Below are 14,547 nucleotides of genomic sequence, written 5' to 3' on the forward strand. Positions count from 1 at the left end.
TCCAGGGTTGTCTGTTTGCCTGCATCCCTGTATTTATCCTCTGGCACTCCAGGTACCTTACAATCAAAGTCTCTCCGCTACCAAAATACTCTAGCTCATCATCAGTCTGGATAACAGGATAACTTAAGTTTGGTCAGTCACGGATATAGAGGGAAAGGCTAGTAAGGTCCAAATTTAGATCAAACCCATAAAAATGCACAATGCACATACATACTGGTTGTTCTCCAAGCCTGCATTGTTATTTCTCATTTGTGAGCCACTGCAGGCACAACCCTTACTGATTTTACCATCCTCCAACTTTGAAAGCGCATTTAGTTAACCTTAGAGTCCTGGTGCACTCCCACCCAGCAAACACTCGCCCATGGGACAGCTTTGGTATCTCCCCGTGATGCAATAGTACAACACTGCTCTGATTTTTCAGGTGATCACCCACCACCAAGTGATGCATTGCCTCAATAACTTGGAGGTCATTTTGTAGCTAGGCCAAAATCCTTTGTCTGGAGTATTCAATTTGTCTTGGTGTATTCAGTCCTCTGTTTCCTCACTGCTGCCTCTATCCCATCAATAGAAACAAGATACCAGCCTCCCAGACAGTGGCCCCAGTGACTTTCTAATTTTCTTCAATGAATATTGACCAAAGGAACAGCCAGACAGGAGGTGCTTATTTCTAGAAAGTTTTATGCAGCATGGTCACTGATACCCATTACACACTCCAGACTCTCAAGGATTTCAGTCTCAGCTGTACTCTCTAATAAACAGCAGAGCACCAGCACAGCTTAGCCTTTGGGAATTGCCCTAACATAACCATTGCAGAGTCCGCGAGCCACAAAAACAAAGTCAGCAAGATTCACAAAGGAAGCTGTTGTCAGCAGCAAGGTTTTCCAGTACAGTGAAGCCATGCTTTAAGCTGCTCAAACAAACACAGTTCTGCAATCTACAGAACCAGACTGCTTGGTCCTGCCGCTGTGTCGGACTCACGACCTGCGCTGTGGTTGTAACCAATGCTGTTCATGGGGAAGGCTTCAGAGCACATCCATCTACAACATGCATAGCCTGCATGTAAGCCTTTCCTATAGTCCAGTTTGTATCCCTTTTTCTAGCAGCTGCCTCTCCCTTGGATGGATCTTTGCGTCTTTGAGCAAAGATCCCATTGAAAGGTTGGAATTTCCAGCCGAGTACTATACTTCTATAAAAATAATAATAAGACAAAAGATTATATAATGCAATCTTTTTGCCTCCTGCAGTCTACTGAACACAAAGTCAGGCTCATCTGCCAAAAGAGGAAGAGAGGTCACAGTGGACAAAATAGGAGAGAAGAAATCTACATCACAGTGGCACAGATACGGAAAAACAGTTACCAGGAGGGACGACTGCACATCCTATCTGAAAAATGAGAAGTACAGGACTTCATCAGTCAAATTGTCAGGAAGTGGTAGGCTACTATGGCTGCTGGGCCAGACACCAGAGGGAGCAATACTCAACACTAGGCCACGCTTGTGTTTTGTAGGCAGCCTTCCTTCCCTCCTAAATTCCTGTATAAAGAATCAATGGCTACCTGGAGGAGGAGCCCTCATCAGGGAAACAGTTTTTCTAGAAGCCACCAAAAGCCCCAGAAAAGTAATTAAAAATTAAGTCATAAAAATGCATATTTTCTAATCTTATGAGACAAGCAACTAAAAACTGTCACTAGGGCTCTTAAGTGCACAGAAATTTGCCTCCTGTTTCTGCCAACTTTCCTGGAAACCAACCCTAGCATGTTCTGTTCGAAACAAGCCAAATCTAAGGACACGAATTTCTCATCTGTTTAGTGGTCTTTCTAACAATACTACCTTTCTGACAAGATCATTATGCTATGGTTGATCCACATGGAAGAAACACACTGAATACCCACTTGTACCTCTCCTACTGACACTTCTGAATTTTCTCAGCTAATGATTCTCTTTGTAGCATGAAGGTGCCATTGTTCTCAGATCTTCACACAAGGAAGTAAGATTTAAAACTCATGGAAAGGGAACATCAGCTAATTTTGAGAACAGTAAAGCTGCCTGTATCCACTGGAACACGGATCTTCAGTGACACTATACCACTCAAATCTGGACAAGAGGACACAAGTGACAGAGTGACAAACATGTCTGCAAAAGCCAGGTCTCATAGTCATGCTAAGCTTTGCACAATTGAAAGCAAAAGATGGAGCCACTCACACCCAGTTCCTCGTTCTCTTTGGCGCCTGCTGACACGAACAGCTCTGGTTTTGACCATCTCGCCCTCCTTGGTCCTTTTCAAAACTGCTGCAGAATCTTTCTCTATATTAATAATACTTTGTACCCTAATACTCACAGGTCTGATGCTTTTTAGTGTATTTTAAAGATCCCAACACTTTCTTACAGGAAAAGTAATAATATACAATTAGCAGAGCCAAAGAAACTTGAGTATAGAGCTGCTGTGTGACTGGGTATGTCACTTTAAAAGACATAGACAAACATTCAGGAACTTCACTTCTCTGTGAGGAAATTCACTTTGAAGAAGAAAAAAAATGAAAGGCAAAGTTTGAGAGACAATCTTACAGTGTTACTGAAAAAAACTACTGAAATAAAATCTGGTATTGAAAAGTGACAGGACAAAAAATCTTGCATTGAGTTGACTACAGAGACATGCTGAAAAACTGCAACAAGGAGCATATTTAAAATGGCAAAATGAGAAGATGTGAAGAAATACTGAGAAATAAACTTACAAGAGAAGACACCTCCCCCATCAGAAATGTAATCTGGAATTTCACCATGGATAATGAAGCCAGGAGCATGTTTTTTAACATTGTTCATTTGATTTAATATGACTAGACAAACAAACAAATAGTGTATCTTCTTTCAAAAAGAGGCAGATACCTCAATAGGAAGAAGCTTGCTTAGGTTATAGGTAGCTAACCTAAGAAAATAAGTCACTAAACAAACCCAATACAAAGCATACAGAGATAAACATCTCCCTTTAGCCAAGGCAACAACCTGTCTGTATCCTTTCACTTTCCTTCTGAATGAAAGGCTGTAAAAACACAGCTTTGCTATTTTCAATTTGTGAATGATAGTGTTTTACACAAGAAAGCACACATTTGCCCTTTAAAGTTGTCATCCTAGAAACAGTATCCAAGTATCTGTTAGATTATATGGGAATAAAAAATAAAATCTGAAACAAGACTTTTGCTCAGCTAAGCTGTGGAGTGGTATGGGCTGAAAAGCCATGGAAAACAATAGAAACTGAGACTGGTTTTATTTTTACCGGTACTGCACAGGTTCAGCCAAGGCTATTGCCCAGTGAATGCCTATAACACAATTTAAACAAAAAGCTTTAACAACGGAGGGCAACATTTTCCAGAATCTGATACCTCTTCCCAATAAAGTCAAAAGGATGAAATGTTTTTGAAAAAAATAAAACAAAAAGAAAAACCCCAAACACCACACATGGTGATTCCAACTCATTTTGCTACTTTTATACACAGTTACTGTTAATTTACCTTTTGCTCAAATGTTTTATGTTTTGTTCAAATATATTGTTTTGGTAAACACAGCTTTTGAGCTTTTGCTGGTTTTACTCACAGCTTGTTGGGGGGGTGGTTATTGGTTGTTTTTTAATCTGTAGCAGTATTTAATATCCCTTTCTACTTGTTAACAGAAACTTTTTATAAACCATAATGTTGAAGAAGCCTGAAAATGTTACTAAAAACATCAACGATGTATTGAAGGAAAGATTGTGGTACATTCATTTTGCCCCCCAAAACCTTATTAAGTATATATGCAATTAGTGCCTCTGCAGTAGAGTCTGATTTGGCAGTTTTAATTAGACCGCCTCCCAGCACAGTCAGGGCTGCTGGGTGACACTTGAGATCTGAAGAGTGCGGGTAAAAATAACCTCTGTTCAACAAGATATGATGAACACCAGACAGCTGAGTCACCTTTAAAACCAATTTTGATTTTCTCTATTAGAAAGAATTATCAAAGAGAAGGGGATAAAGGAGTAAAAAATCTCTTTCATTGAATATCCTGTAATGTAAACCCTGAGCTTCCTTTTGATTGCAGCCATCAACTTTAACATCAATATATAGTGCTCAGTCACCTCTGGGAAAAGTAAGCTTCACGTAGAGAAGCAACTTCTAATAAAATTTCAGCTCCATTTAAGAAGTGTAATCTCTAAACACCTGTTTCTTCAACCATTACTATTTATGAAGACGTCCAATGTTATCAGCAAAGTTAAAAATTAGTTAGGCCCCAAATCTGCCACTGAACACATGCAATCTGTGGAGCTTGTAGATGTTTTGCAAGACAGCTATAACACCATAGAAAGTTTACTGTACATCAAATATCCATTTAACAGCAAAGTAAACAAGCTAGTGAGGAAATATTGCAAGTTTGTTGAAGTCCAGTGACGTAACTGAAACCCTGGGAGAGAAAGTGTTCCAGAAGAACTTTCACACTGATTTTCAGGTTAAGCCTTTACTTTGGAAGCTTTCTCTGAAGATTTAAAAAAAGAAAATGAGCACCGAGACAGCAGGAAAGCAAAACGATTGGCATCTGCTAGCCAAAATATGCAAACGAGAAGGCCAGCTACCGCTCCTTTTTACCACCTCAGTGTGAAAGTAAAAAACAAGGGTTCCCGGGGGGACCTGGCAGACCTTGGACCGCCAGAGCCCATTGCCCAGCAGGCAGGAAAGTTTCCCCAAACCCGCAACCCGCCCCCCGTGTCTAAGCAACCCCTTCAGACCGCCTTAAGGAGAAAATTAAATAAACGAACGAACCAACACCGCTACCGCGTACGAGGCGGCAGCGATTTGCCGCGAGGAGCCCCGACCGCAACGGACCGCTCACCGGTCGCGCAGTGCGGGGGCACGGGGCAGGGTGGGCCCCAACCCCGCCGCGACCCCCACGCGTGGCGGGGGAGGCACTGCAGCCCGGGCGGGGAGGGCGAGGGGAAACCTGGCTGCGGAGGAAGCTACGGCAGGTGGAAGCAGGCGGGCTGGCAAAGGAAGGGATGGATCGGGGGGGGGTGGGGAGGGGAGATTTTGAAGCCTGAGGGGGAGGTGGCGACCCGGGGAGAGGGCGAGGGGCTGCCCTCGGAGCGGGGGGTGCAGCGGGGAAGGGGCCGCAGGAGGGGCGGGTTTGCCGCAGGGCGCCGGCTGAGGGCAGGTCGGCAGCCCGCGGCGGGGAGGGGGAGCGGAGGCAGCCGGGGGAGGCTTCGCTGCACTCACAGGCGAGTCGTAGGAGAAGGCACACTCCGTCTTGTAGACCCGGTCCCCTGACTTGGGCACCCGGATCGTGGGCATGTAGGGGACGAGCAGCTCGCCCAGGTCCCCGGCGGCCATCTGCGCATCGCCGCCGCTGAAGAACGCGGCCCGCTGCATGCTCGCTCGCTCGCTCGCTCCCTCCCTCCGGCCGGCCGGCCGACGGCGAGCGGGCGATGCGAGGGCAACGGAGGCGGAGGGCAGCCGGGCCCGGGGCAGAGCGCGGCGGCGGCGGCGGCGGCAGGAGCCTGGGCCCGAGGGAGGGGAGGGGGGAGGGAAGATGCTATTTTTAATCCAATGGCAGCGGGAGCGGCACCAGCTGCGGCGGCGGCGGCACTCGGGGGTCCCGGCGAGGGCGGGCGGGGGCGGGCCGCGCCGCGCCCGGCGGCCCCCCGCGGCCTCCCGTCCCTCGGCGGCGGGCGCCGAGAGGTGCCTGCGGGGGCGGCCGTGGGGCCGCTCTCCTGAGGCGATTCCCGCCCCGCGCGCGTGCCACGGGCGGCCGTTAGGCGGCAGCCGGCGTCGCGCGGCCGCCCCGCTTCCCCGCCGAGGGGCCCCGGCCGGCAGCCGGAGGGGTGTGAGGGGTGTGAGGAGGCAGCCCCGGGCGGCCCGCTCCCTCCGCCGCGGGGGTGCTTGCAGGCGGGTCGGGAGGAGGACCGGGCAGGCTTGTTCACGCGTTTTGCCAGAAAGGCTTCGTTTCCACGGGGGGGGGGGTGTGTGTGTGTGAGACCTCGTCTCCTGGTCGCCCTGCGTGGCTCGGAACAGGTTTCCCTTTGATCAGTAATGCTCTGCTACATGCTCCTTCACTTCGCTTTTAAGCAATTAAATACCATAGGTAAAAATATATTAATTCTCTGCTGCAAGGATTGAGTAACTTCGCGTGCCTAAAACAAGCCCTTTGACTGCAAAGTCCCTAACCTCTAGTTAACGCAAGTGACCGTTGGGTACAGGTGTCTCTCGGCGTGTGGGAGCGAGTCTGTCACGGTCCCGCTGTGGACGGTCCACACAGCGTTGTATGTCAGCGCAGCCGGGTCAGCCTTTACCTTAGCGGTTTGTAAGCTGGCAGGGCAAGCAGAATCGGTTAGTACGGAGGAAGGAGCTGTTGGGATACAGAGCAGGAACGCCCAGCCCCAGATGCCCTAGGAAGCCTGCGGCAGCAGCGATAGCCAAACGCAGATTTCATGTTTTGAGGGACAGTACCTTTAGCGTAAAATGACCTTTTTTTTGGTGTTTGCTGTGCTTCTCTTTGCTTTTCACTTCGAAAGAATACTGTTAGGGGAAGGAGGAATAGAGTGAAGTAACTTTGTAGGAAAAAAATACCAAAATAATTTTTTTTTCCCAAGCAATATTTAACAGCTATTGCATATGCCTGACAGCAGCAGGATCAAAGAAACGACTAATACATTTAAAACAAAGACGTATAATGTAGATGAATAGCCTTCCAACCATAGTCCGTGTAATATCCAAGGATTCATCGATCACTTCCAAGCAGGTGATGTCACCTTTGCTAGAACCACCTTTTATCTCAAGAATTAAAGTTTCAAAAGGTGCTTCTAGTAAAATCTCAATTAACAACAGAATTGAAAAATAAGTTCGTATCCAGCCATGGAGAAACAGGCTGTGAGACTAAGCAGACCACTGCAGTCTGTTCTCAGCAATTTTTCTAGCAAAAAAATCAAGTGTTGGGAACAATGTGAAATACCAAGGGCAGAATATGATGTTAATGGAATGGCCTTAGACTTACTCAGGAACAGACATTACATCAAAGACTTGTGAGCATCATTGGATGCCTGATAAAAAACACAAATTAATACAGGGTGACCAGACATTTATTCTACCTGAGAAGACTTTGTACTTTTTTAATGGCTTCTCTTACAATTAACTCAGCATTTATAAATGAGAGCCATAGTAAGACATACAAGCCCTCTAACCTGAAAGATTGACTCAAAAAGGACAGGTCAAAGCACTGATAGACAATCAATCAGTCTTTCTAATGTTTGGCGGTGCTAGGAAACAGCAAACAAGGCAGTCTTTGCTTAAAATAGTCTGCACAATGTTGGTCAAGGTAAAGAAACGCATGTGTTTTAACAGTTTGAAACCACAAGATGCTCAGGGGTTACTGAAGCACTTGGGCTTATTTCCTTAAAAAAAGTGGGAATTTTGAATGTGGACACATAGTTTAGGGTCACGAACAGTAAGAGAAACTTCCCATGACTCTTGAGGCGCTTAAAACCAGAGCTCTGGAGTACCGTGGCCAGTAGAACCCGAAGAAACACATCCCTCTAGTGGCAAAAGTCTGCCAGATAAAGAGAGTACCCTTTATATTCCCTACGTAGTTGTCAAAAGTGGTGTAGAAAAACAGCTGTACAGTTCTGAAAATGCATGGCAGGTATGTGTGTGGATGTCCTCAGGTGCAACTTGCCTTATTCATCTTGCGTATTTCTTAATTTGTTCTTGGTTAATAATGGTTGCATGGCACATTTCCACTTGAGTTTTTAACCTGTTGGTTTGCTTTTTTAATTCCAATTCACCCTAGAGAAGAAGCATTTCCCTTTTCATCTCCAAAATCACTTATGTGGCCTCTCTATGCTAAATGCATTAGGAGTATAAAGTTCCAAGTTTTCATCTTCAGATTTTGCTGTCAAGACTTTTATGTACTAGAACTTGTGTAATCACACAGCAGAAGATGGTATCTGTTCACCTAGCAGTGATAAGATGACCCATAAAACCCATTAACTAATGTCAGCCTATACCATTCTCCCTGGATTGATCTTTCTCTTCAGACATCTAGCAATCCTTTCACAACCTTCAATAAGCAGTTTCCTACTTTTCCCTTGTTCATCTTACTAAGCCTGTTACAGGAAGCAGAAAGCTTTCTAACAACAGCATCAATAACTTGAATATATTGCTAAAAATGTTAGATATACAGCAGTTACTAGGAAAATACTTATCTTAATATTTGCCCACTGAGATTATTCCTTCTCATGAGAAGTTTTACATGATAGAGCATAGACTTTAGCCTAGGAACTGTGGGGTATTTTCAAGAGTACATTAAAGACTTAGGCTTATAAAATCCCCTAAAAATCACTAAAACATGAATTTATATGCACCACAGGCTTTTTAATGTTCAAGAATCTTTCCTTTGCTTTCTACTACATCTGACAGTATAGACAGTCATAGCTCTAGGCAAGCACTTCTGTCTTAATTCTGCCTTCTGAAAACACAGGAGATATCTAAGGTAATAAAACCAAAGCCTTGTTAAAGACTGTCCTCTCCACAGCTACTTGGCATGCGATTCTCCATGTCACTAGATACATACTTAAAACATGAAAGTTATGTGACAATGGTAAGTACCCCTCACTAAGAGTTTTCTGAAATATTAACATATTACTGACCACCAACTGTGTTGCCATCAGTGAAGATCCTTTCTGCCACAAAGGGATTATGTGGCTGTTTTAGATCTATTACCATTTAGAACAGGAAGCGTATATCATAGCAAAAGTACCTGATATGCTTTTAAACCTCATTTAAAAACAAACCGTTAAAAAAAACAACCAAACCAACCCCCCCAGAACAATGTAGAAAGATGTTTTAGAGAAGCCACTTTTTCGATGATCTACACAGAGAATTGTCCAGTTCAGAAAGATGCGAAGTCAGTAGTCTTCGGGGTTTTTTGTTTTGGTTTGGTTTTTTGTTTGTTTGTTTGTTTTGGTTTGGGTTTTTTTAAGGGACTGTTTAGGAAGTCTTTTACAGACACAGATGGTATAGGTGGTGAGACTGGAGAAAATGAAAGAGCAGACAAGCATAAATTATGCATACACAAGAGGAAAAAATTTTAAAACTGGTGACAAAAGTAATAAAGGAAGACAAGCATGGCTGACACTATAAGGGATGAAGAGTATTAACAGATATCTGAAGAGAGAAACTTTTGAGATAATGCAGAGAAAATGATCGCAGATGTTGAACAGTATGTAAGCTGGGAAAAAATAGTGAAAGATGAGTTTGACTACAGGTAATGAGAAAGAAAGTATTTCTCTAAAGTGGTAGATAAAAGATTCCAAAGATCTAAAGGTATTTTTCTTACTTAGTTCATCTTCCACAAATTATCTGACACAAGGCATTGCGAGAGAAAAAAGTCTTACAGTTTCCTATACCTTTCATTTAAAATTTTAAATGCTAGAAATCACATGATGAAGACTAACATTACCAACTTGTATCACATATATTAGGTCACAAAGCCCATTCTACATTGATGTTCTGGAGAAAAGGTGTAATTGTTGGCAACTGCCATAAGGCATTTTCTCTAATTAACAACGTTAACAGCTATATGAGCTTAACTGCCACACAATTTCTTTCCAATTATCAGAATCAACACAAACATTGCTTATTTTTATTAATGGCTGTCAGTAAACAGCAGGATGTATATTACATAGCTCAGTCACAATTTGTTGGTATGCATTTAAGACCATGCATACTATCTTAAAATCGTTTAATTGTCAGGTGTGGATTTCATAGAATTGTCAACAAGATTTTTATCTGGTGTTTCGTAATGATACCAAGGTCCATCTCCCCTGTGTCTCATCAGTCTGCGTGCCTCCAACTGCATCAGCCTAAAAAAAAGAGCAACAAACACACTCAGCATGAAGTTTGTTGCTTTTGATCATACATATATTGATGTTTAACATCATGGCATTACTGACAACAGCAATAAGTTTAGCATCTATGGTTTACAAATACTACTGAATCATAGGCAATACCAAAATATGAAGGGTTCAACTAAAACATGAGCTATTACATCCTTCTATTTCAATTTTTTTCAGCAAGTCATCCCACAAAAGAGTAATAAAAATACTTGCAGTTGTGTCAAAGGTTCTTGCCTCATAAGGGGCTATACAGTTTTGATATAGTTTTCAACTAAAAATAAATAGGAGCATGGAAATCAGAAGTAAATGTGACGGTAGAAGGAGCTATGCTGTCTTGGTCCCAATAACAACAGTTTATGGAATTCAGACTTTCTTCTACCACCACAGTTTACTCCTGAGTAAGTATAGAATAAACTCAGTACAACGTTGTTGCTGCCCACAAAATTTTCAACAGGTACAAGGAACATGATCAGTCCTGTAAACTGTCATTTAGCTACTCAATTAAGCTGTGAACACTAGCAGTAGCAGAAAGAGCTGTCCATTTCCTGACTCAGGAAGACAGAGCTATACCTTTATAAATATGAACTGTTTTGAAGAGACAGTTGTTTTACAAGACTGCCCTTGGCTCATTCCAGTTCTGGTAATCTTACTACTGAGAAGGCAGGGACTACAGATACTGTAACTTCCACTTTGCCACCAATCAGTGCAGCAAGCACCCAGGGTCAAGCGATACATGGATAAGCACGTTATGTCAGCATCCAACTCGGTATGTTAAGCAAAATAAGAGAGTCAAACAGTATGTATCAGTATTTTAAAACCCTCATCTACATAACATACCTCATTTCAGTTTTCTTTGCTTCAACATCAAGCAAAGCCATCTCTTTCTCATAGTCCTTTTCAGGGGGGTCAAGGAAGTAACGAGCTATCCAGCGACTTATAGGGTGCTGGAAAATACAAAAGCAGAGGTTATTCATGCAATTTCCAAGTAGAAATGTCGTCATAACTAAATAATTTTGCACGTTCCCGGTCTTGAAAACACATCATCAGCACTATGGGTGCTGCCATTCAAACCATAATAGTAAAATTAAAAACACGTTCAACTATTTGTAACGTCAAAACCCTAAAAAGCTGTATTTCTTTTGCCATTTTTAATGCCAAGATAACCTGCAGATGACTATTCTGTAGCAAAATTAAAAGTTAGTGGAAGACATGTGATTTATTTTCCTTCTGTTGAAGTAAAGTTCCTTAAACTGCCACTGTAATCACAGAAACGGACTCCAAACCTTACTGTGATCAGTAACATTTTAAAGTTTTGCTTCCACATAGGAACAAAAGTCTAAATGAGTCAAAACAGTCATAGTAGTATTGCTGAATTCAATAACTTCCTATCAAAACCCAAAAAGTGCTTGCAGCAAGAAGCCAGGGACTAATTTTAAGAAAATACAATGAAATGAAAAAAGCATAACCTTGAGTTTCTGACCATAAAAATCTTCAATTCTAGAATGTGTGATGTTGGACTTTGAAACAAAAGAAAGTAAAGTCACTTTAAACTCCAGTATCTTAAGATGTTCTAGTTCTAGAGCAAGAAACAAAGAGAAAAACTGCACACTAAGAATAAAGAGAACAGAAGACTGTTCTTACTATTTAGGAACATTATAAAAGAATTCTTGGCATATATCTTCAGCAGTTTACGGGCATAAAGTTACAGATCATTTGCATCTATTTCCTACAGCAACACGCACGTTCCATAAAGCAGAAAATAAGCAAGTTTACTAAAATCATAATTGCACAATTCAAGTTCTACTACACTGATACCCAATGGCAGGGATATGGCCATCCTTGTTACCACATTCCACACATTTTACTCCCAAAAGCATCATCAGGAGGAGGGCTGTCCATAACATGCTGCCCTTTTACATGTTACACTCACTTTGTAGTATTCCCAGTACTCTGGGATATAACCTTCAGGAATCTCTGCAAGTTCAGCTTCACCTGACAACGAAAGAAGGAGAGGAACATTTAATTCAAGTGTTATTTTTTTTTAAGTACCTTATATTCTGCCTTTCACATTCGGAAAAGATCATTATTTCACACAGAGAGCATTTAATCCCTCAATCTGAACTCTATTCAGAGAAATTGGACTTGTGGTTTTTTCCAGACACTTCACACTGCATGTATCTCACAGGCTTTAAGCCACACAACAGAAGTGTGAAATTAGCAGCTGTACAGAAGAAATAACTAAGATCAAGTCCACAGAAATGCCCTTTAAAGTACTGAGCTAAAAGCATGGATTTTTCCTAATTTCTCTATTAAATTAATTCCATATTATTACAGTAGTAGATTTAAAACACATATTGCCAAGCAGAATTTTGGCTTTTTTGCTAGATAAAAATCAACAGTTGCCATGTATGCAGCCTTCTTAAAAAAATTATGTAAAACAAGATAATACAGACTCCTCATCTGAATACTTAGGAACTGTTCACTAAATCTCACTGATGTTTGAAAGGCTGTCAGAAGATGGAATTTCTCCATTTTTAAAAATGTGGAAAGCTTTTTTTTTTTAAAAGCAACAACTACAGAAAAATAAAAATACTGGGAGCATCTTCTAGGTACTTATACAATATTACCATAATTGTTAGGCCTATTTCATAGTCTTCCAAAGACAAAGCCTTAAAGGATCTATTTTTTTTCTATCCAGCGTGCTTAGCTTCTATTTAATAATTTTAACCGTGTACTTAGCTTAGTCAGGACAAAGCACTCACCAATGAAGACGTTGACATATGTTATGAATAGTGCCACTGGTACCCCTGTCAGAAATACATAGAATTTCTGTATAGGGGAGAAAAGGAAAGAGAAACAGTATGGGAAACTCAGAAGCCTGACAAAATTTAGATGATGTTAGTCTGCAAATTACGTAACAGCCAATAATTTTTAGATTCGCATTCATAGGTTAGATAGGGATGTTGTAGGCAAAGACATATTGCTGCTTAAAATGAGTTAACTAGAATAGAGAAACAGCGATGCTGTGTCAGTCCATGAGCCTATTTAGTTCCACTTTCAGCCTGCCAGGGAGGCCAGTCTCTGCAGAAGCAGACAGTAATGCTTTCCCTGAATGCCATCTGAGCATCTTGTGACGACTGGCTTCAGCATTTAACTGTAATGAGGCACTAACATCAATGCAATGTAATCCAACATAAATACAACCACTGCTGGCTTTGGTAACTGTGGAAGATGTATAAAGGAAGCCTGATCACATGAAGGGAGTTGTATCAAGTTGGCTGTTACCCGTCATAATAGGCTTTATCCGAAACCTAGTTTTTTAGGGGTCAAACTCAGGTCAGGCTTCCCAAGTCTAATCTCTGGTGTTAGTGGGTTTAGGTAACTGAAGGGAAACCCTGCAGAAGAGTAACTTAATAGGTTTTAAAAAAGGCGGATGGAGTGGAAAGCATTTGGAGGGTACGCATACATGAATAGAGACACATAATTTAAGAACGCTACTACAGCATTAATTTAAGTACCTATCACAATCTTTGCCATTTAGCCAATCTTTTTACTTCATCTGGCCCTGGTTTGACGACGTATGACAGAAAATTCTTTAGGAGGAGGACTGAAAATCCTGGTGTATGTGAATAGTGCCAACCACACGTTAGATGCTGTCACGTAAACAGTAGGGAAAAATTCTATTTTAGAGACTCTTACACCATTTGCCAGACATGTGTTATACTGAGTGTAATAAATTTGGTTTTAACTCACCAACAAGTTCAGAAATCGAGTGTCATAAAAACTTGTTGCCTTGATAATAAACATTCTCTTCCCATGGCTGCTGCTATGTCGTACAGGAGCTGAAAATTGAACCAAAGTATTATGTTTTCTTCTCCCTTTGGTGATTGTGCCAGGATAAGGCCAACGATGCATATGAAAAAAACAAAAGGTATTTTTCTTCCCGAGTTTAGACATAGGTCTATTCCTACCTGTCAGTCCCAACAAATAAATCACTGAACGTCAGTCACTATGCAGGGCCCAGTAAGCTCACAGATGAGCCCGTCAGCAAGTCTGGCCTCCCGCCAACGTCGATCCACGTTCTACCCGAGAAGTGTAATTTCTCAGCGGCACGGAGACACACCTCGCACCCCCGCGAGGGACCTTCCTGCGCGCTGAACGCGTTTCCTACACCTGCTCACCCCAAAGGGAGACCCGCCGCGGCGGCCCGCAACCACCGCCGCCCCAGACCCGCCTTCCCGCCCCGCAGACAAGGTTAGCGGGGAAAGGCCCGAGCCCAGCGACCGCCCTCAGCCGCGGGACCGAGACGGCGGCCCCCGCCCCGCACCCGCTGGGCCGCCGAGACGCCAACTTCCCTGAGGCGGCGGCCCCTCTCCTCAGGAGGACCCCTCTCCTCAGGAGGACCCCTCTCCTCCGCTCCCCAAGGTCACTCGCCCCTCACACGCCCGCCTCCCCCCCACCTCGTTCCCGCCGCCGAGACCCTACCGACGGTGCCGGGCAGGCGGGCGGCCCCGGCGAGCCGGGGGAGGCGGGCGCCGGCCGCCGCTCCGCTGGCCGCCCGCCCAGCTCCCCAGGCAGCCGCTGCCCGGAGCAGCAGGCTCATGGCCGCCATAGCTGGAACTGGCACGGGGGCGGGGCCGG

The 14,547-nt window shown here is 43.3% G+C and overlaps 2 protein-coding genes across 2 annotated transcripts in view; both read right to left on the reverse strand.

The window, feature by feature from the left end:
* The window catches only part of USP13 (ubiquitin specific peptidase 13), a 54,643-nt gene extending 49,257 nt beyond the window's left edge, over positions 1–5,386 (reverse strand). Inside the window, exon 1 of the mRNA XM_049802131.1 lies at positions 5,234–5,386. Within this exon, the coding sequence (XP_049658088.1) occupies positions 5,234–5,386 (153 nt within the window). The remainder of the gene's footprint in view (positions 1–5,233) is intronic.
* Positions 5,387–9,622: 4,236 nt separating this feature from the next.
* Positions 9,623–14,537, reverse strand: NDUFB5 (NADH:ubiquinone oxidoreductase subunit B5). Its single transcript, XM_049803247.1, has 6 exons — positions 14,392–14,537; positions 13,660–13,748; positions 12,669–12,735; positions 11,837–11,898; positions 10,744–10,850; positions 9,623–9,873 (listed from the first exon to the last, which is right to left on the reverse strand). The coding sequence occupies exons 1-6, from the start codon at positions 14,516–14,518 to the stop codon at positions 9,753–9,755; spliced, it is 573 nt and encodes a 190-aa protein (XP_049659204.1). The 5' UTR covers positions 14,519–14,537; the 3' UTR covers positions 9,623–9,752.
* Positions 14,538–14,547: the final 10 nt, after the last annotated feature.

Source organism: Accipiter gentilis, chromosome 6 (genome assembly GCF_929443795.1).
Source record: "Accipiter gentilis chromosome 6, bAccGen1.1, whole genome shotgun sequence".
Lineage (NCBI taxonomy): Eukaryota > Metazoa > Chordata > Aves > Accipitriformes > Accipitridae > Astur > Astur gentilis.

Bases quoted from the DNA above. Each gene is read 5' to 3' on its own strand.
- NDUFB5 (XM_049803247.1), bottom strand. From the start codon at position 14,518: ATGGCGGCCATGAGCCTGCTGCTCCGGGCAGCGGCTGCCTGGGGAGCT. The intron at 12,736-13,659 runs GTGAGTTAAAAC...TCCCCTATACAG, and splicing joins CTCGATTTCTGAACTTGTTG to AAATTCTATGTATTTCTGAC. The intron at 9,874-10,743 runs GTATGTTATGTA...TCTTTTTTTTAG, and splicing joins GCAAAGAAAACTGAAATGAG to GCTGATGCAGTTGGAGGCAC.